The sequence below is a fragment of the Neophocaena asiaeorientalis genome, unplaced genomic scaffold (assembly GCF_003031525.2).
Source record: "Neophocaena asiaeorientalis asiaeorientalis breed wild unplaced genomic scaffold, Neophocaena_asiaeorientalis_V1.1 scaffold571, whole genome shotgun sequence".
Taxonomy (NCBI): domain Eukaryota; kingdom Metazoa; phylum Chordata; class Mammalia; order Artiodactyla; family Phocoenidae; genus Neophocaena; species Neophocaena asiaeorientalis.
The window spans coordinates 1,673,853-1,687,547 of NW_020175669.1; the positions used below are offsets into that span (position 1 = coordinate 1,673,853).

General features: G+C 47.0%; 1 protein-coding gene across 9 annotated transcripts in view; it reads right to left on the minus strand.

The window, feature by feature from the left end:
* The window catches only part of PLEKHA7 (pleckstrin homology domain containing A7), a 207,984-nt gene that overhangs the window by 58,791 nt on the left and 135,498 nt on the right, over positions 1-13,695 (minus strand). For all 9 annotated transcript variants that reach the window (XM_024731567.1, XM_024731563.1, XM_024731568.1 and 6 more), the window contains 5 exons: positions 11,855-11,966; positions 10,985-11,086; positions 8,305-8,377; positions 6,804-6,904; positions 2,694-2,869 (listed from right to left, as the gene is read on the minus strand). In XM_024731567.1, coding sequence (XP_024587335.1) covers positions 2,694-2,869; positions 6,804-6,904; positions 8,305-8,377; positions 10,985-11,086; positions 11,855-11,953 — 551 coding nt within the window. In that variant the 5' untranslated portion in view covers positions 11,954-11,966. The remainder of the gene's footprint in view (positions 1-2,693; positions 2,870-6,803; positions 6,905-8,304; positions 8,378-10,984; positions 11,087-11,854; positions 11,967-13,695) is intronic.

Here is a 13,695-nt window from a genome sequence, read left to right on the forward strand (position 1 = left end):
GGTATCTCTGCTTGGGAAGATGACCACAGCACAAATAAAGTTGAATTCTTCAACTTCTGGATTTAGTTCCTTATCTTCATCAAGATGAATGAACTTCATCATGAATGAGAGAACAACCTTGGTTAAGAGAGACTGAAAGACCAAGGTGGGGAGGAAGATGGAAAAGGCCCAGCTGTTAGCACGCCAGGGCCCTAAGGGCACTCGGAGATGGGCTCAAGAAACCTCTCAGGTGATCTCTGAGGAATCCAAGAGAACAGGGAAAATGCCAGAATATTACAGACTAAATAACAAGACTGGAGAGCCTATAACCAACCTCTGCAATAGGCTAAACTGCATTCCTAACTGGGCAGATATCAGCACATGTAGGAAAGGAAGCACCGAGGAAAAGCAAGCAACTCGGTAGAAAAATGGGCAGAGAATAGGTACCAGCAATTCAGTGCAGAGGAAATACAAGTGGTCAATAAATATAAAAGGTCCCTACCATCATGAAAATACACATTCAAATAACCAGATACCATTTATCTACACAGCAGCTCAGCAAAAATGAAAAAGATTGATAATATCAACTGTTGGCAAAGATGTGGGGAAATGAGCGCTCTCACTAGTGGAATATACAGCTTTCTTTAAAGGGCAGTTTGGTGGTATTGATTAAAATTAAAAATGCATTGTATATTGACCTAGCAATCTGAAAGCCTCACACACGCAGAGGCTTGTAGAAAGTTTTTCATTACACAACTACCTACAACAGTAAAAGAGGACAAAAAATAAACTATCCAAGATATGGCACATGCTTAAATACATTATGGTACCTCTACCTTATGAAGTATCATATAACGGTAGCCCACGTACACTGATACAGAATGATTTTCAAGATCAATATCATTCATGCTATAAAAAAAAAGCACAAAAACCCCCTCTATATTTATATAAGCACATATATGAATAGAAAATAGTTTAAAAGGATCCCTGTTAACTTGGTAACAGAGGTAACCCTGGGAAGGTGACCAAGGATATTTCTCTTTGCTTTCTGAATTTTTTTTAATTGTTCATTTTTCTTGCCTTTATTGTGCTGATTTTTTTTTTCTTTAGGCTGTGCCACGTGGCATGTGGGATCTTAGTTCCCTGACCAGGGATCAAACCTGCGGCCCCTGCATTGGCAGTGTGGAGTCTTAACCACTGGACCGCCAGGGAATGTCTTCACTTATTGTATGTATGTACGTATGTATGTATAAATAAATAAATTTAAAAAAAAGAATGAACAACAAAAACTAGGAAACAGTGAGCATGTACACTAGGAGTAAGTTGTGTCAAACCTTCCCAGTTTCCTTCTCCTAGGATGAAGGTGGAAATGCCAATGTCACTCTGAACAGAGTACCTGCAGGTTAATGGCACAGGCTTTCATATCATCATTATGGACACAACAGAAAAATTCAGGCTGGATGACAATGCTAAGAAGCAGAGGCAAACCTGACTGAATACCTGTAGTTAAGAGTTACTGATTCAGGGCCCATGGGGAAACCTCCAGGACAGTCTTTTGGTCATGGTTCTGTTCAACATATTCATTCATTCTTCCTATCTCTCACTTACTCAACAGACACTTGAGAGCTTACTATATGTCAGGTGTGCAGAATATACAAAGATGATTCCCACCTGAAGCCTAGGATACTGAAAAATAGACAGAAAAAAAAAACAAACCCAGCATGACAAATGCTCGACTGAGTTGCTAGGAAGCTCCAAGAATAGAGCCTGACCCCAACCTGGCCTCTTGAGGGAGGTCACTATCTATATCAAAGGTCTGATCGTCTCAGGAAAGATACCATGAAGCTAGGAAGTACCACTAACACCAAAAATCGCATACACATGAGTTGGAAAAGGTGGACAATATAAAAACATCCATGTGAAACCCATTTGCAGTTACTGAAGAATCTTGTCTTTAGGTTGCTGGAGAACACTAGTCTTGTTTTGAGGCCTCACTAACAGACCTTTGTCAAAGAGGCCTCTAAGCAGAGCAAGGTGTCCAGAGAGTGAAGAACGGGGCTCATGTCAGATGAGGACTGGCTAAAGGCACCCTGACTTTCCAGGACTACCCCACCTTCTCCAAGCCCATGACTCCACTCATGTTTCTCCTCTGCTTTCTCACAGGGAATCACCCACAGTCAACAGACTCAGGAACTTCAAGATCCCTGATGGTACCCTGGTTGGCCCACTCGAGGGAAGAGGCAGCTGGAAGACAGCTCCCAAGTCAGCTCCCAACAACAAGGTGGGCCGTCGGTGGCATGTTTCCAGTTTGCAAGATCTTTCTTGTCTGTCTGCTCCCTCCTCCCCAATCTTAGCCCCAAGGTTTTCCCTTCCACCACACACAAGAGAAGAAAGACTGAGAAACATACAACCAGGTACCAAGGCTGTGTATCCCAGGCAGTCATTTCACCCTCCCAGCCCTTCCTGTTTCTCTGTTTAATGAGGACAGTGGACTAGATAATTCCTAGGGGACCTTCCAGCTCTGCCTGCAGCATGTGCTGGCCCTGTAAACAGTCTCCTCCTGGATGAAGTCACCATTTAAAAGGACTCCAAACAGAGGGCAACGCTTAATAAGAGTGAGTGAACGGTGGAATTCTGGGCATCCAAGAGTTCTTATTTGGGTTCCCCCACCTGTGTAGGAAGTGCTCTGGCAGGGACCCTCCATGGGGACTGACCTCTTCAGTGACGATCGAGATAGCACCTGTGCAGCCTGGTTCATGGCCCTGACCCAAGCGTTCATGTCCTCCTGGGTGTCGGCACTGAAGTAGTAGGTCCTCATGCCTGACTGCTCGGCCTGAGAGCCCCTGGTGGAGCTATTATAGATGAGTGCTCGCATCCCCATGTGCACGGCCTGGAGGGAGAAGACGGAAACCCAGGTCAGAGAGGTTAGTGCGCGTCTCACTTCCAGAAGCAAAAACCAGAAACGCCCCGGCCAGGTTCTCCCTTCTTCCAGACTAAAAGCTCATGCACCACCCAGCTTATTTCCACACCTGGAAAAAACGTCACAGGCTGGATTCCCTTTCCTTGGTGAAGTCAGGCCTAGGAACAGCTGTGTCCGTTCCCTGCAGCAAAAGCCCCGCAGCTGTACCTGTTTCCTACTTATCTTACTCCCACTTAGGGAGGGGCACACAGTCAATTCAAGGTTTATTTGAGAAAGAGATTTTTTAAAAACCCCTCATTCCATAGAAGCAGACTCTCGGGAGTCCCTGTTTTGGTTCTTCTGAAGCACCTGCTGACTGGAATTGATTCAAAAATCAGCTGCTCAACAGCAGGCAGCTTGGTGCAGATATTCACTCTGCTTCCTGCTTGGGCATGAAACATGATGTACGCCCATCAAGGAAGCTGCTCTTTTGTCTCACCAAAGAGGCAACACGAAGTTCAGCTGAGCAGTCTAACACTTGACTGAAGACCCTGGCACACCTACTATACGTCAAGAAGCATCAAGGTGCTTTCACATGTTCCACAGGTACTGGGAAAGCAACTGCAATGGACTACGAACAAGAGGTTTTCCCTCTTGTGCTCTGATAAGCAACGTCCTTTAAATTGGCAAGGAAAAAACTCACCAAATCCACATAGGAAAAGGATGTGGAAATAGGAAGATTTACAGAGTGCCTACTATGTGTCTCTTAGGTACTTCCGTGACTTTAATCTCATTTTAATCCTAACAGCCTTATAAGGAAGGAACAGAATCTCTTTTACAGATGTGCTAAGTGAAGCTCTGAGAAGTTAAGTAACTATCCTAGATTTCCACGCTTGATCACAATTCTTCACAGCACCTATTACCTGGTATTCTTTATTTTACATGCTTGTTTATCATCTGTCTCTTCCCTGTAGAATAGAAACTCGATGAGAGCAGGGACTCTATTTTGTTCACTACTATATCCCCAGGAACAGTGCCTGGTACACAGTAGGTGCCCAATAAATAAATAAATATATATTTAAAATACTATATATATATTATATATTATTATATATATTAAATATAAATATATAATAAAAATATATAATAAAATATAGATATATATTATATATTATTATATATATTAATATATTTATTTTTTTTGCAGTACGTGGGCCTCTCACTGCTGTGGCCTCTCCCGTTGCGGAGCACAGGCTCCGGACGCGCAGGCTCAGCAGCCATGGCTCACGGGCCCAGCCGCTCCGCGGCCTGTGGGATCTTCCCGGACCGGGGCACGAACCCGTGTCCCCTGCATCAGCAGGCAGACTCTCAACCACTGTGCCACCAGGGAAGCCCAATAAATATTTTTGAATGAATGAAAAGTTGGAGGCAGGATTCACACCTAGGAATGTCTGACTCTGAGTCCAAGCTTCTCTGTTCAGTGCTCTCAGGCTCTATCCAGAAATGAGTCTGATACAGATCACTAGTCTGATAATCTGGATCCAGAATGACAGACAGACACCATGCAAGGACCAGTAAGAGAAAGCAAAATGAGAGAACTAAGCAGAATCTGGAAAATGACATGTTTCTAAAATCACCAATGGTCATGGATAAAACCTCTCAGATGAACTGTCAGCATTCACTTCTCCACTCACATGCCTAACATCCAGGTCCAAAAATGATATTAAATACGGGCCTGCTTGTGACATTCACATATCTGAATCCAGCCAGCCCAGTGCCAAGGGAGTCCAGGCAAACTCGGCCTGCAGCTAAGGGTTCCACAGCGGGTTCTGGGGCAGGCATTTACTTGAGTAAGCTAAGGTGATTCAGTGAACAATCACTGACTTACAGAGGACTAAACATGAAACAGAAGTAAGCCTGAACCGACCTTAACTTGGGAAGTATAAGGAGTGTCATTCACCACAACTCCTACTACAAATGACTGCTCCATGTTATCTGTTTGCAGAATGGGACTAGCCCCATCTACCCTGGCAGAACTAGCTGATGGTTAGTTTTCCTGTAGAAAGCTCTGAATGCGTAATCAACCATTTATAGTGCAGTGATACCAGACCTGTGGATGTTCAGAAGAAAAGTACCTAACCCGAGGACTTAAGGAAGGCTTCCTGGAGGAGGTGGCCCCTGAGCAGACACCTAAAGGACAAGTAAGTAAGAGTTGGGGAACGCTTCAGGGCATTCCAGGCTGTGATTAAAGCTCAAGGGGGTGGGGGTGGGGGGGAACGATGGCTCCTAAAGGCCACCGAGAGCCCTGCTTGGCTCATCCTGCAGACCTAGCGGAGCCTCAGGGTGCATCTAGCACCCTGGCTCCCTGACAATGCCTAGGAGCTGCCTGGCTGAGGGTACAGTTGGAGAAGACAGACAAGAGAGGACCACATAGCCCTTTAGGCTCTGCCTATGTACCACTACAGATACTCTGAACAATCTCAGGCAAGGTACCCTAGCAACAGTCAGAGAATTTCAGCTCTGCAAACTGAGAAGAATTGACATCAGAGGCAAGCATAAGGCCCAGGACAGAAAATACTGCACACTCCTCAGTGTGCCCAAGAACATGGATCCTGAACTGTCCCAGGGCCCATCCTCAGGTTCCTAAAAGAATGACACTGCAACCCAAAGGGAAGGGAAGCCTTTCACACTCAGGAAACCACAGCCCTGTCTGGAGAACCACCTGAACATCACCCATTCTGTCTGCAATAGCTTTTCTCCCTTCTCAGACCCTGAAGACCCCAATCATCCCCCCAAACATGCATGCCTTCTGTCTCCCAGAAAAAATATTTAGGGAACACTCTTGGTGAAGCCTATTAAAAAAAAAAAGAATGTATGACACGTAAAAGATGTTTTCCTAGAATGTATTTTCACACCTCCCAACAAAGTGTTAAGATGAACTATATATAGTTATTATAATCAGTTACTCTGAGGATATCCCAAATGCTGTTGCCCCCCCCCCACATTCACATGCAACAGCGCTATCCCAATTGTTTGCCCAGTAGCAACACTAAACCCTAGAAAGGAAGGTTTTTCTGAGGAAGGCTTTCAGGCTGCAAAAGACCAGTGTGACACCCATCGAACAAAATGTTTTCAGAGCCAACAATAAGCAAGAGAGGCTCTGAACAATTTAATAGAACAGTATTCCTAAAATGATAACAATAAACATTAACTGAAACCACCTCCCACCTCCTGCAATGTGTATATGGGTGGCCAGAGTAAGACATGGAAGAAAAGCAGAGAAGAAGAGAAAGAAATTGTCCTCCCTCCCTGTAATGCAACTGAAAGGGGACAGAGTTCAGGGTGGAGACCTGCCTCCATCATCTTCCAACTTTGGGACTGTGGGCAAGTTCTTTCAGCTCTCTGATCCTCGTGTTCCTACTCTATAAAATGAAGCTAATGATCCTGACCTCACAGGCTCCCCACAAGCACCAAATGAGGTAACATGGATAAAAGTAGCTCTCAGTCACAAAAGGTTTTACAGAAATAAGGCAATACCATATCACGCAACATGAAGTGAAGGAGGATCCAGAATCTTCAACCCACAGCAACTCTGGAGTCACTGGGGACAGTGACAGTGGTAAGAAAGCATGAGAAGGGCCGTGCTGATACTTGTCACAGAAATAGCGACAGGAAAAGAGGGGTCTAAAAACTTAAGCAAGACTGGGGGACTCAAAAGCTAAGATACAAATGAAAGTACTGTGATGTGACATTATTCTTGTTTAAAGAATTTATAACTTTGTTAACATGAGTCTGAAACGCTCAACCTCTTAACTTCTTCCCCCCAACCCCCAACAGAAACAACTGCTTTTGTGAAGCCATTTTGGGGAACACAACATTTCTTAGGATGGAACTGCTGCACTGGAGGAGTGGGGGTGGGCAGTACCTTAAAGGAATACTTGCGACTTATGCGATCCTCGGGGGCCACTGTTGAGATGACGTAGCTGGGCAGAGGGATGCTCCCAAGGACCACTTCTTCTCGGCTGTCTTTGAACGGAAATACAAATCAGAATAACCTTCTGTGGCACCTTCCTTGGGCTGGTCCATCCCACTGCCCTAGTTCAAGGCTCCTTATCTCTCCCAGGATGACAGCAATCACGGATCGCCCATTCAGGTGCTCTGGGGACCTTTGTGCTAGTGCTGGAACTACACAGGTGAATCAGACAGGGCCCTCTCCCCGAGGAGGGGGACAGGCATGTAAACACGCTCAGCTCGACCTGCTAACTCCTGAAACACAGAGGCATACCAAGTGCTGCGGGAACACACAGACAGGAGTGGCACACAGCCTGGGGAAGTGGAGAAGGCTTCAGAAGGTGATGTTTAAACTTTTGTAAAGGATGGGGAAGGGAATTCTGGGTGGTACACACCTCATAGGCAATGTTAGAGCAGGTGTGAAATACCCTACCTTTTATGTCTATTCTCTTCCTCCCCCAAACCGTCTTCGTTACCAGGGGTAACTTCCTAATGACAGAATTGGTCCCACTGCTCTCCCACCCAAAGGCACTTGCTGACTGCCCACTGGATACAGAATGAAGCCCAACTTCCTCTGTCTAGTGTCACAGCCCTTTTGCATTTGGGCTCTTACCCACCTCCTGAGCCTGATCTCCTAGTGTGTGCTCCATGCAAGACTCACTCTGGCTTTGCAGGTCTGTCATTCCACTTTCTTCTGCTTCTAGAACTTTAATCAAGTTGTTTCTTCTGCCTAAATGCCCATCTTCCCCCTACACGTGGGCAAAACTCAACCCATCCTAAAAAGCCCAACTCGAGCCCTAATTCTTCTGAGGAGCCTGCCCAAGTTCTCCAAGATGGAATTGGCTTCTTGTTCCTCTTGAACTGCCTAAGCACTTTGGATGTCTTCCAAAACCTAGTCTTGTCTTAAAATTAGGCTATCTCTTCCTCCATATTTTGAGCCTTACTTTCTTCTCACCTTTGCACAGCCCCTAATTCTATGTACTGGGCTCCAGAAATGTTCATATGGCCAATTTAATTCACCAGTTGCCCATCCAGTAACAGGGGATAAATCCAGATAAGAGGTTACAAAATATAATGTTCACCTATACTTCCCATCTCTCCAGACTGAATCAAAGGTGTGCCTGTGCCCCAAGTGGGGCAGAAGCTGGAAAACCTCCAGATCTTGAGACCTTAAGTAGAAGGCAAACCAGATTCTATTATTTTAACTCAACAAATGGCACTTCCAGTGCTGGGACTGGTAAAAATGAAATCACCAACCATGCACATATATAAAAGTGAACACTTTGGCAGGTCAACAGGTGATCGATTAGCTCAGGCCACTGATCCATTCACTGGATTTGAGAAGACCACCATTTGCATGACCTCACCACCCCCTCTGGCACAAAGACCCGTTGGTGGCCTGAGCCTCAGCTCACCTTTATAGTAAAACAAGCAATAATCAGCAAGCACGAACCACCTCCTCTTCCACAGCCTCATCCCAGAACTGTCCTGCAAAGCAAAGGAAACTAATCAGGGCAATATCTGAGCATACTGTTCCCCCTCCCCAGTCATGTACAACCTGATTCTGGAACCGAGACTTGCCCATATTCACTCTTTCTTTCAATAAATTAATACTTTTTTTTTGTTGTTGTTGTTGTTTTGCGGTACGCGGGCCTCTCACTGCTGCGGCCTCTCCCGTTGCGGAGCACAGGCTCCGGACGCGCAGGCTCAGCGGCCATGGCTCACGGGCCCAGCCGCTCCGCGGCATGTGGGATCTTCCCGGACCGGGGCACGAACCTGTGTCCCCTGCATTGGCAGGTGGACTCTTAACCACTGCGCCACCAGGGAAGCCCGAAATAAATTAATAAGTTTTTACTGCATAGCCATTCTTTGAATAGGACATTAAAATTTAGATCCAATGATGGTTTATCCCCAGAAGTTTTGTTTCCTATAAACAGACTAGTGTATCATAAGCATCCCCCTTTTAGAAAGGAAGATATGAATTCAAAAATACAGTTCTTGGGCTTCCCTGGCAGTCCAGTGGTTAAGATTCCATGCTTCCACTAAAAGGGGCGTGGGTTCGATCCCTGGTTGGGGAACTCCCACATGTCGTGCAGTGTGGCCAAAAAAACCCCAAAATACAGTTCATCCATTAAGAAAGAAATCAGTTTTTAACAAAAGGGAAGTTATTTATTTATTCCTTCCGTCCTTCATTCATTCACTGCTTCAGGTGCTAGACTGTAAAATACCTTCACTTATACTGATTAGAAAATTGGTTTACATAGTATGAAACAAAGAGTTTATGTTAGCTAATTAATCAATGAGGCAAAGTTCTCATTTGACTAAGTTCAGTTATCTACCACAAAGGACTGATTTTGCTGTGTTTTTCCTTCCTTTCAACAGAAAAAGACCTGGATTTTCTTGTGAAAATTTTTTTAAAATATGGCTAGGGTAGGAAAATAGTAGTTTTAGGGTCACTTTTCTCCCAGACCTAGGAAAATTCCAGGGCCATTTTTAGCTGTTAAAATTGTCTTCCTTCTGCAAAAGTTTTTGACAGGCTTAAATTTTTTAAAGTTTTATTCATTCTCCACTTGCTAAAGTTAAAAACTTGCTAAGCTCCTGCATTTCTTGGTTTTATCTCCTGTATTAACCAGATGGTCTGGCATACGATACTTGCTTTGTCTGAAAAGCTCTTCTCCATCCTTCCACATCTGCTTCAAATGTCATCTCCTCTGGAAAGCCTTTCAGGACTCCCCCAAGCATAGCTACATTCTCTCTGCTGTGTGCCCACAGCACTGTACACAGACCTTGGTTACAGCTACAGCCAAGGAGCCGAGGGGCCTGGGCCAGGGGATGTCTGTTGGGGAGAAGGATTATTTACAATACCTCCCCTCTACCTCCACATTTCAAAGGAGCATCCTTTTGTTTAACGGAGACGGGGATGCAAGTGGAAAAAGTCAGAGGGTTAGATTATTCAGGTAAGAAAAGAGAATGAGAACAGAGCTGTGAGGGAAGAGGGAATCATTAAGAGAGGGTGGTGCCAGAGGAGTACCGGCCAGAAGAGGCTGGAGAGCTGTGGGAGATTTCAAGGGGACATTTAGGAATTTATTCTGTGTGGTGTGAAAGGTAATGTCTTCCTCTGTTTTCCCACAAAGCCTTTAGTAAAAATGTACATCATTGCTCTCAGAATTTGTGTTTTTTTGGATAACATGCTATGTGAGAAACTGTGCTGGGTGATGACGTGACACGTGAGAGGCGTTTCTATGTTTCCCCCTGCAGACTATGACAGGAGTCCCTCAAGGGCGGGAACCACATGTTACTCATCTCTCTGTCGTTGCTGCGAGAGCACTTAGAACACGGCAGGCACTTGGTGGGTGGGTGGGTAGATGAATGGATGCATGGCAAGAAGAGAAGGGAGGAGGCAAAAGGAACGTGTTCTCTGACCCTGGGAGCTCACAGCCTATCCAAGGCCAGAGGACCAGAGGCAGAACAACTGCCTCTGGTGAAGTTGTGGTGAAGCTAGAGATGAAGGATGGCCCGTGGGAGAAGGAGCTGGTGATGGTGCTGAAGTTTCTAACCTGGGTGCCTGGGAAAATGCTGGTACCTCCACCAAGATCCAGAAGAAAGAGTTCAGGGGAAAAAGACAGGTAAGGGGTGAGGAGACAATGAGCTGAGTTTGGCTGATTTGGAACCTGAGGTGCTAGGATGCCAGGTGTGTGTGTTAGACTGGGGGAAAGGAAAGGATGGGATTTTTCAGGCAAATGATAACAAAGGCTCTTTCACATCAGGAAGGCAAGTGCTGGCAGAGGATTGGCGGTAAGGCTGGATTCATACTGACCCACCCACACTTGGGCCCAAGTCCCAGGACAGCCAAGAGCACTGGGAACCAAAGCGGTTAAGTGTTTGGGGAAGGAAACTGCAGCCACTGAGCAGACTGCCGACTCACAAAAACGAATAGCAAGTCGCTTAGCACAGCGGGCAGAATCTACTGGCCTCAGACAAACTCAGGAACAGAAAGCTTATTAAGAGCCTGTTCCCAGTTCCCGGGGGTCAGGGTAAGGAAGGAATTCAGCAAGAACTACCTCCCTGCCACCCCTCCCTCCTCAGTCTCCTCACCTGCTTGTGCAACCAGCCCCTCACCACCACCGGAACATTGGGGTTCCTCCGAATGGCTTGGTCCCTCTTCCCAAAGCTGTGGACTTTACTGGACTTTATGATCTAGGAAAGAGCAGACTTGAACTCTAGCAGCAAGGGGGATTTGGGGAGGCCCAAGAAGCATCTGCATGATAGGAGGGCTGTAGGCTCCCTGTGCCGTCATCTATGCAGCAGTGCCCTCTGATCAAGAGAACAGCAAGAAGACAGAGAAGGGGCGTGCACACGGCCGCAGCATCCTAGTTAAAAGGTGGGTGCAAGAGCTAGCAAGCTTCCTGTTTGGGTCACAGAGGATAAAAAGCGTAAAGGGATTTTTCAATCAACTTTCACCAGCAGCTTCTGGCCCTAATATGTCCTATGGCTTTCTGGAGCAATGCTACACTCTGGTCACAGAATTTGCCAATTTCCAGATATTTACCCCTCCCATCTGGTTCACTCCTCAGCACCCTCCCCTTCTCTGCAATGCTGGTTCTCTTCCCTGCTCCTCAGTCAGTGCTTCCATATCGTGGGCACAGAAGCCTCTGGGCCCTTCTGTTGTGAATCTCACCACGCGGTCTTTGACACACATGTGAACAGAGGTGTGGCCCTCCAAAGACACGACAGGAAAATGAAGAATGCGGCGAAGGCCGTAGATGTCAGTCCTGGTTCTGTCAGCAATCACCTGTTTTCTTGGACATGTGACATAACCCCAACTGGCCACAATTTCCTATCTGTCATCTGGGGAGAATACTTATTACATGTCTCCCTCACAAAACTATGGTGAAGATCAAACGGGTTTCTGGCTACAAAGGGGCCTGGCAAAATGCAGAAGAGGGGAAATGGCCAGGAGCTCACCTTGGGGCCAGGCTTGGCCTCCACGGTAGAAGTGGTCCCGGCCGTGGATGTTTCACTGACCATGCTGGACGGTCTTTGGTTTCTCTCTTGCTTCGACATATGTGGATTTGGCCTGTGGGGAGACAGAAGGGAATCCAGTGATTAAGTGGCCAGGCCGCAGTGGGAAGTGGAATCTGAGATTTATTTCAGGTTAGAACTGGTTGATGGACCTTAAACAGCCCAGGACAGATCTTCTAGACACCACCTAACTCCAGATTGCTGTTAGAGGGCCACGACACCCAGCCTACCCACGTGCTTCAGGGAATCAAGAGCATGACAGATGGGCAATCTCCACAGCCTGACACTCCACGAAGGGGCCAGGTCACTGCTGCCTGCTGTCTCAAGGTCCCCACCTTTATTTTCTTACTCGGGTGTTTGTGGCAACTGCCCCATCAGATGGGCACACACGGTTTACCCCACTCTTCACGGCAAAAGCAATCCACACTCCTTACACACACACACACACACACACACACACACACACACACACACCTCCATTTCCCCTGGCTCCCAAAAGAAGCTGTTTCTAATTAGTAACAAGAAACCACTTACGCTCACATCCACACCCCCAGATATACAGAATCGCTTACATAAATGCCAGTGGGGCTTGCCTCCCAAAATAGATTACTCAACAAAGAGTCTTATTCTAGAAACACTCCATTAGCCCCAAAATAGAGCCATTGAAAATATTAACCCCTTGTGCCATGCCTGGAGAGCACGAAGAAATGAAGCACGCCTGCGTTCCCAGTGAAGTTCCCCTTGATGTGTCCCCATCAGCATCCAGCAACATCATGCGTCCCACCAAGAAGGTCCACCTGCCGGGAGGGCCAGCACCCTGGGAACATCATGGTATAGCACTTAAGAGCCATCACAGAGAACCCTTCTTACCTGCCTCCACGGAGCCCCAGCATTTGCCAGAGTCTTTCAAAGCAGCAGCGGCAGCAGAATGACTCCACACAATCCAATCCCTATCCTTAAACAGCTCAACGCTTGATTCCCAGACCCTGCTAACTCTAGGATCCCTAAGCCTTCCTCAAAGTGTAAGTCCCAGCATTCTATGGCTGGGTTGTCTGCTGCTCTGATGGACAACAGGACCCAGGGAGCTGCAGTAAACTGAGGCTTTTGGCTTGAGGAGTGGAGAAAATCCGATTTGGAGGCCTGGGCCAGGGCCCTGAGTAGATGGAGATGGAGGATCCAGGCAAGACACAGCTGAGGAAGACACGCTCTGGATGTCTGTTCGCCAGGCTCACTTTTACACGGGTGCTACAAGGGAAAATCCTAGTTTCCACCCTGGAGACACGCTGCTCCCTTCAAAACCACTGCTGCTCAAAGGATAAGTGATCCTTCCCACACCCCAAGACAGAGACCTGACACCCTGTACCATTAGGGAAGTCCTTCGCGGAAGTAGCTGTGACCCCTGTGCTCTCTGAGCTGTGCCAGCAGCAGGACCACTGCAGCGGGCACCAGCTTTCCAAGCGGCTGGGCCCTGCCGGATGCTTGGCAGCTGGAGGTGCAAGTCCCACCAGGCAGAAAGATCACTGGCTCCTTGTCAGCTCAGGCACTCACTCCAGATTCCCCGCCCCCGGCCTCCATCCCAGCCAGACTTTTGTTACTGCTCCCCACTCAGAGAATGTCACCACACTTAGAGTCCGCTCAGTGTTGGCAGAAGCTGTGTGCAGCACAGATAATCGCCAACCGGGGGTGGGAAGGGGCTCTGAGAGGCTGCCTTGTCCAGCCCCTGCCTCCAGACAGAACTATGCCCGAAACGTCTTCCTGGAACCTGGGCTTGCCTGACTTCAGAT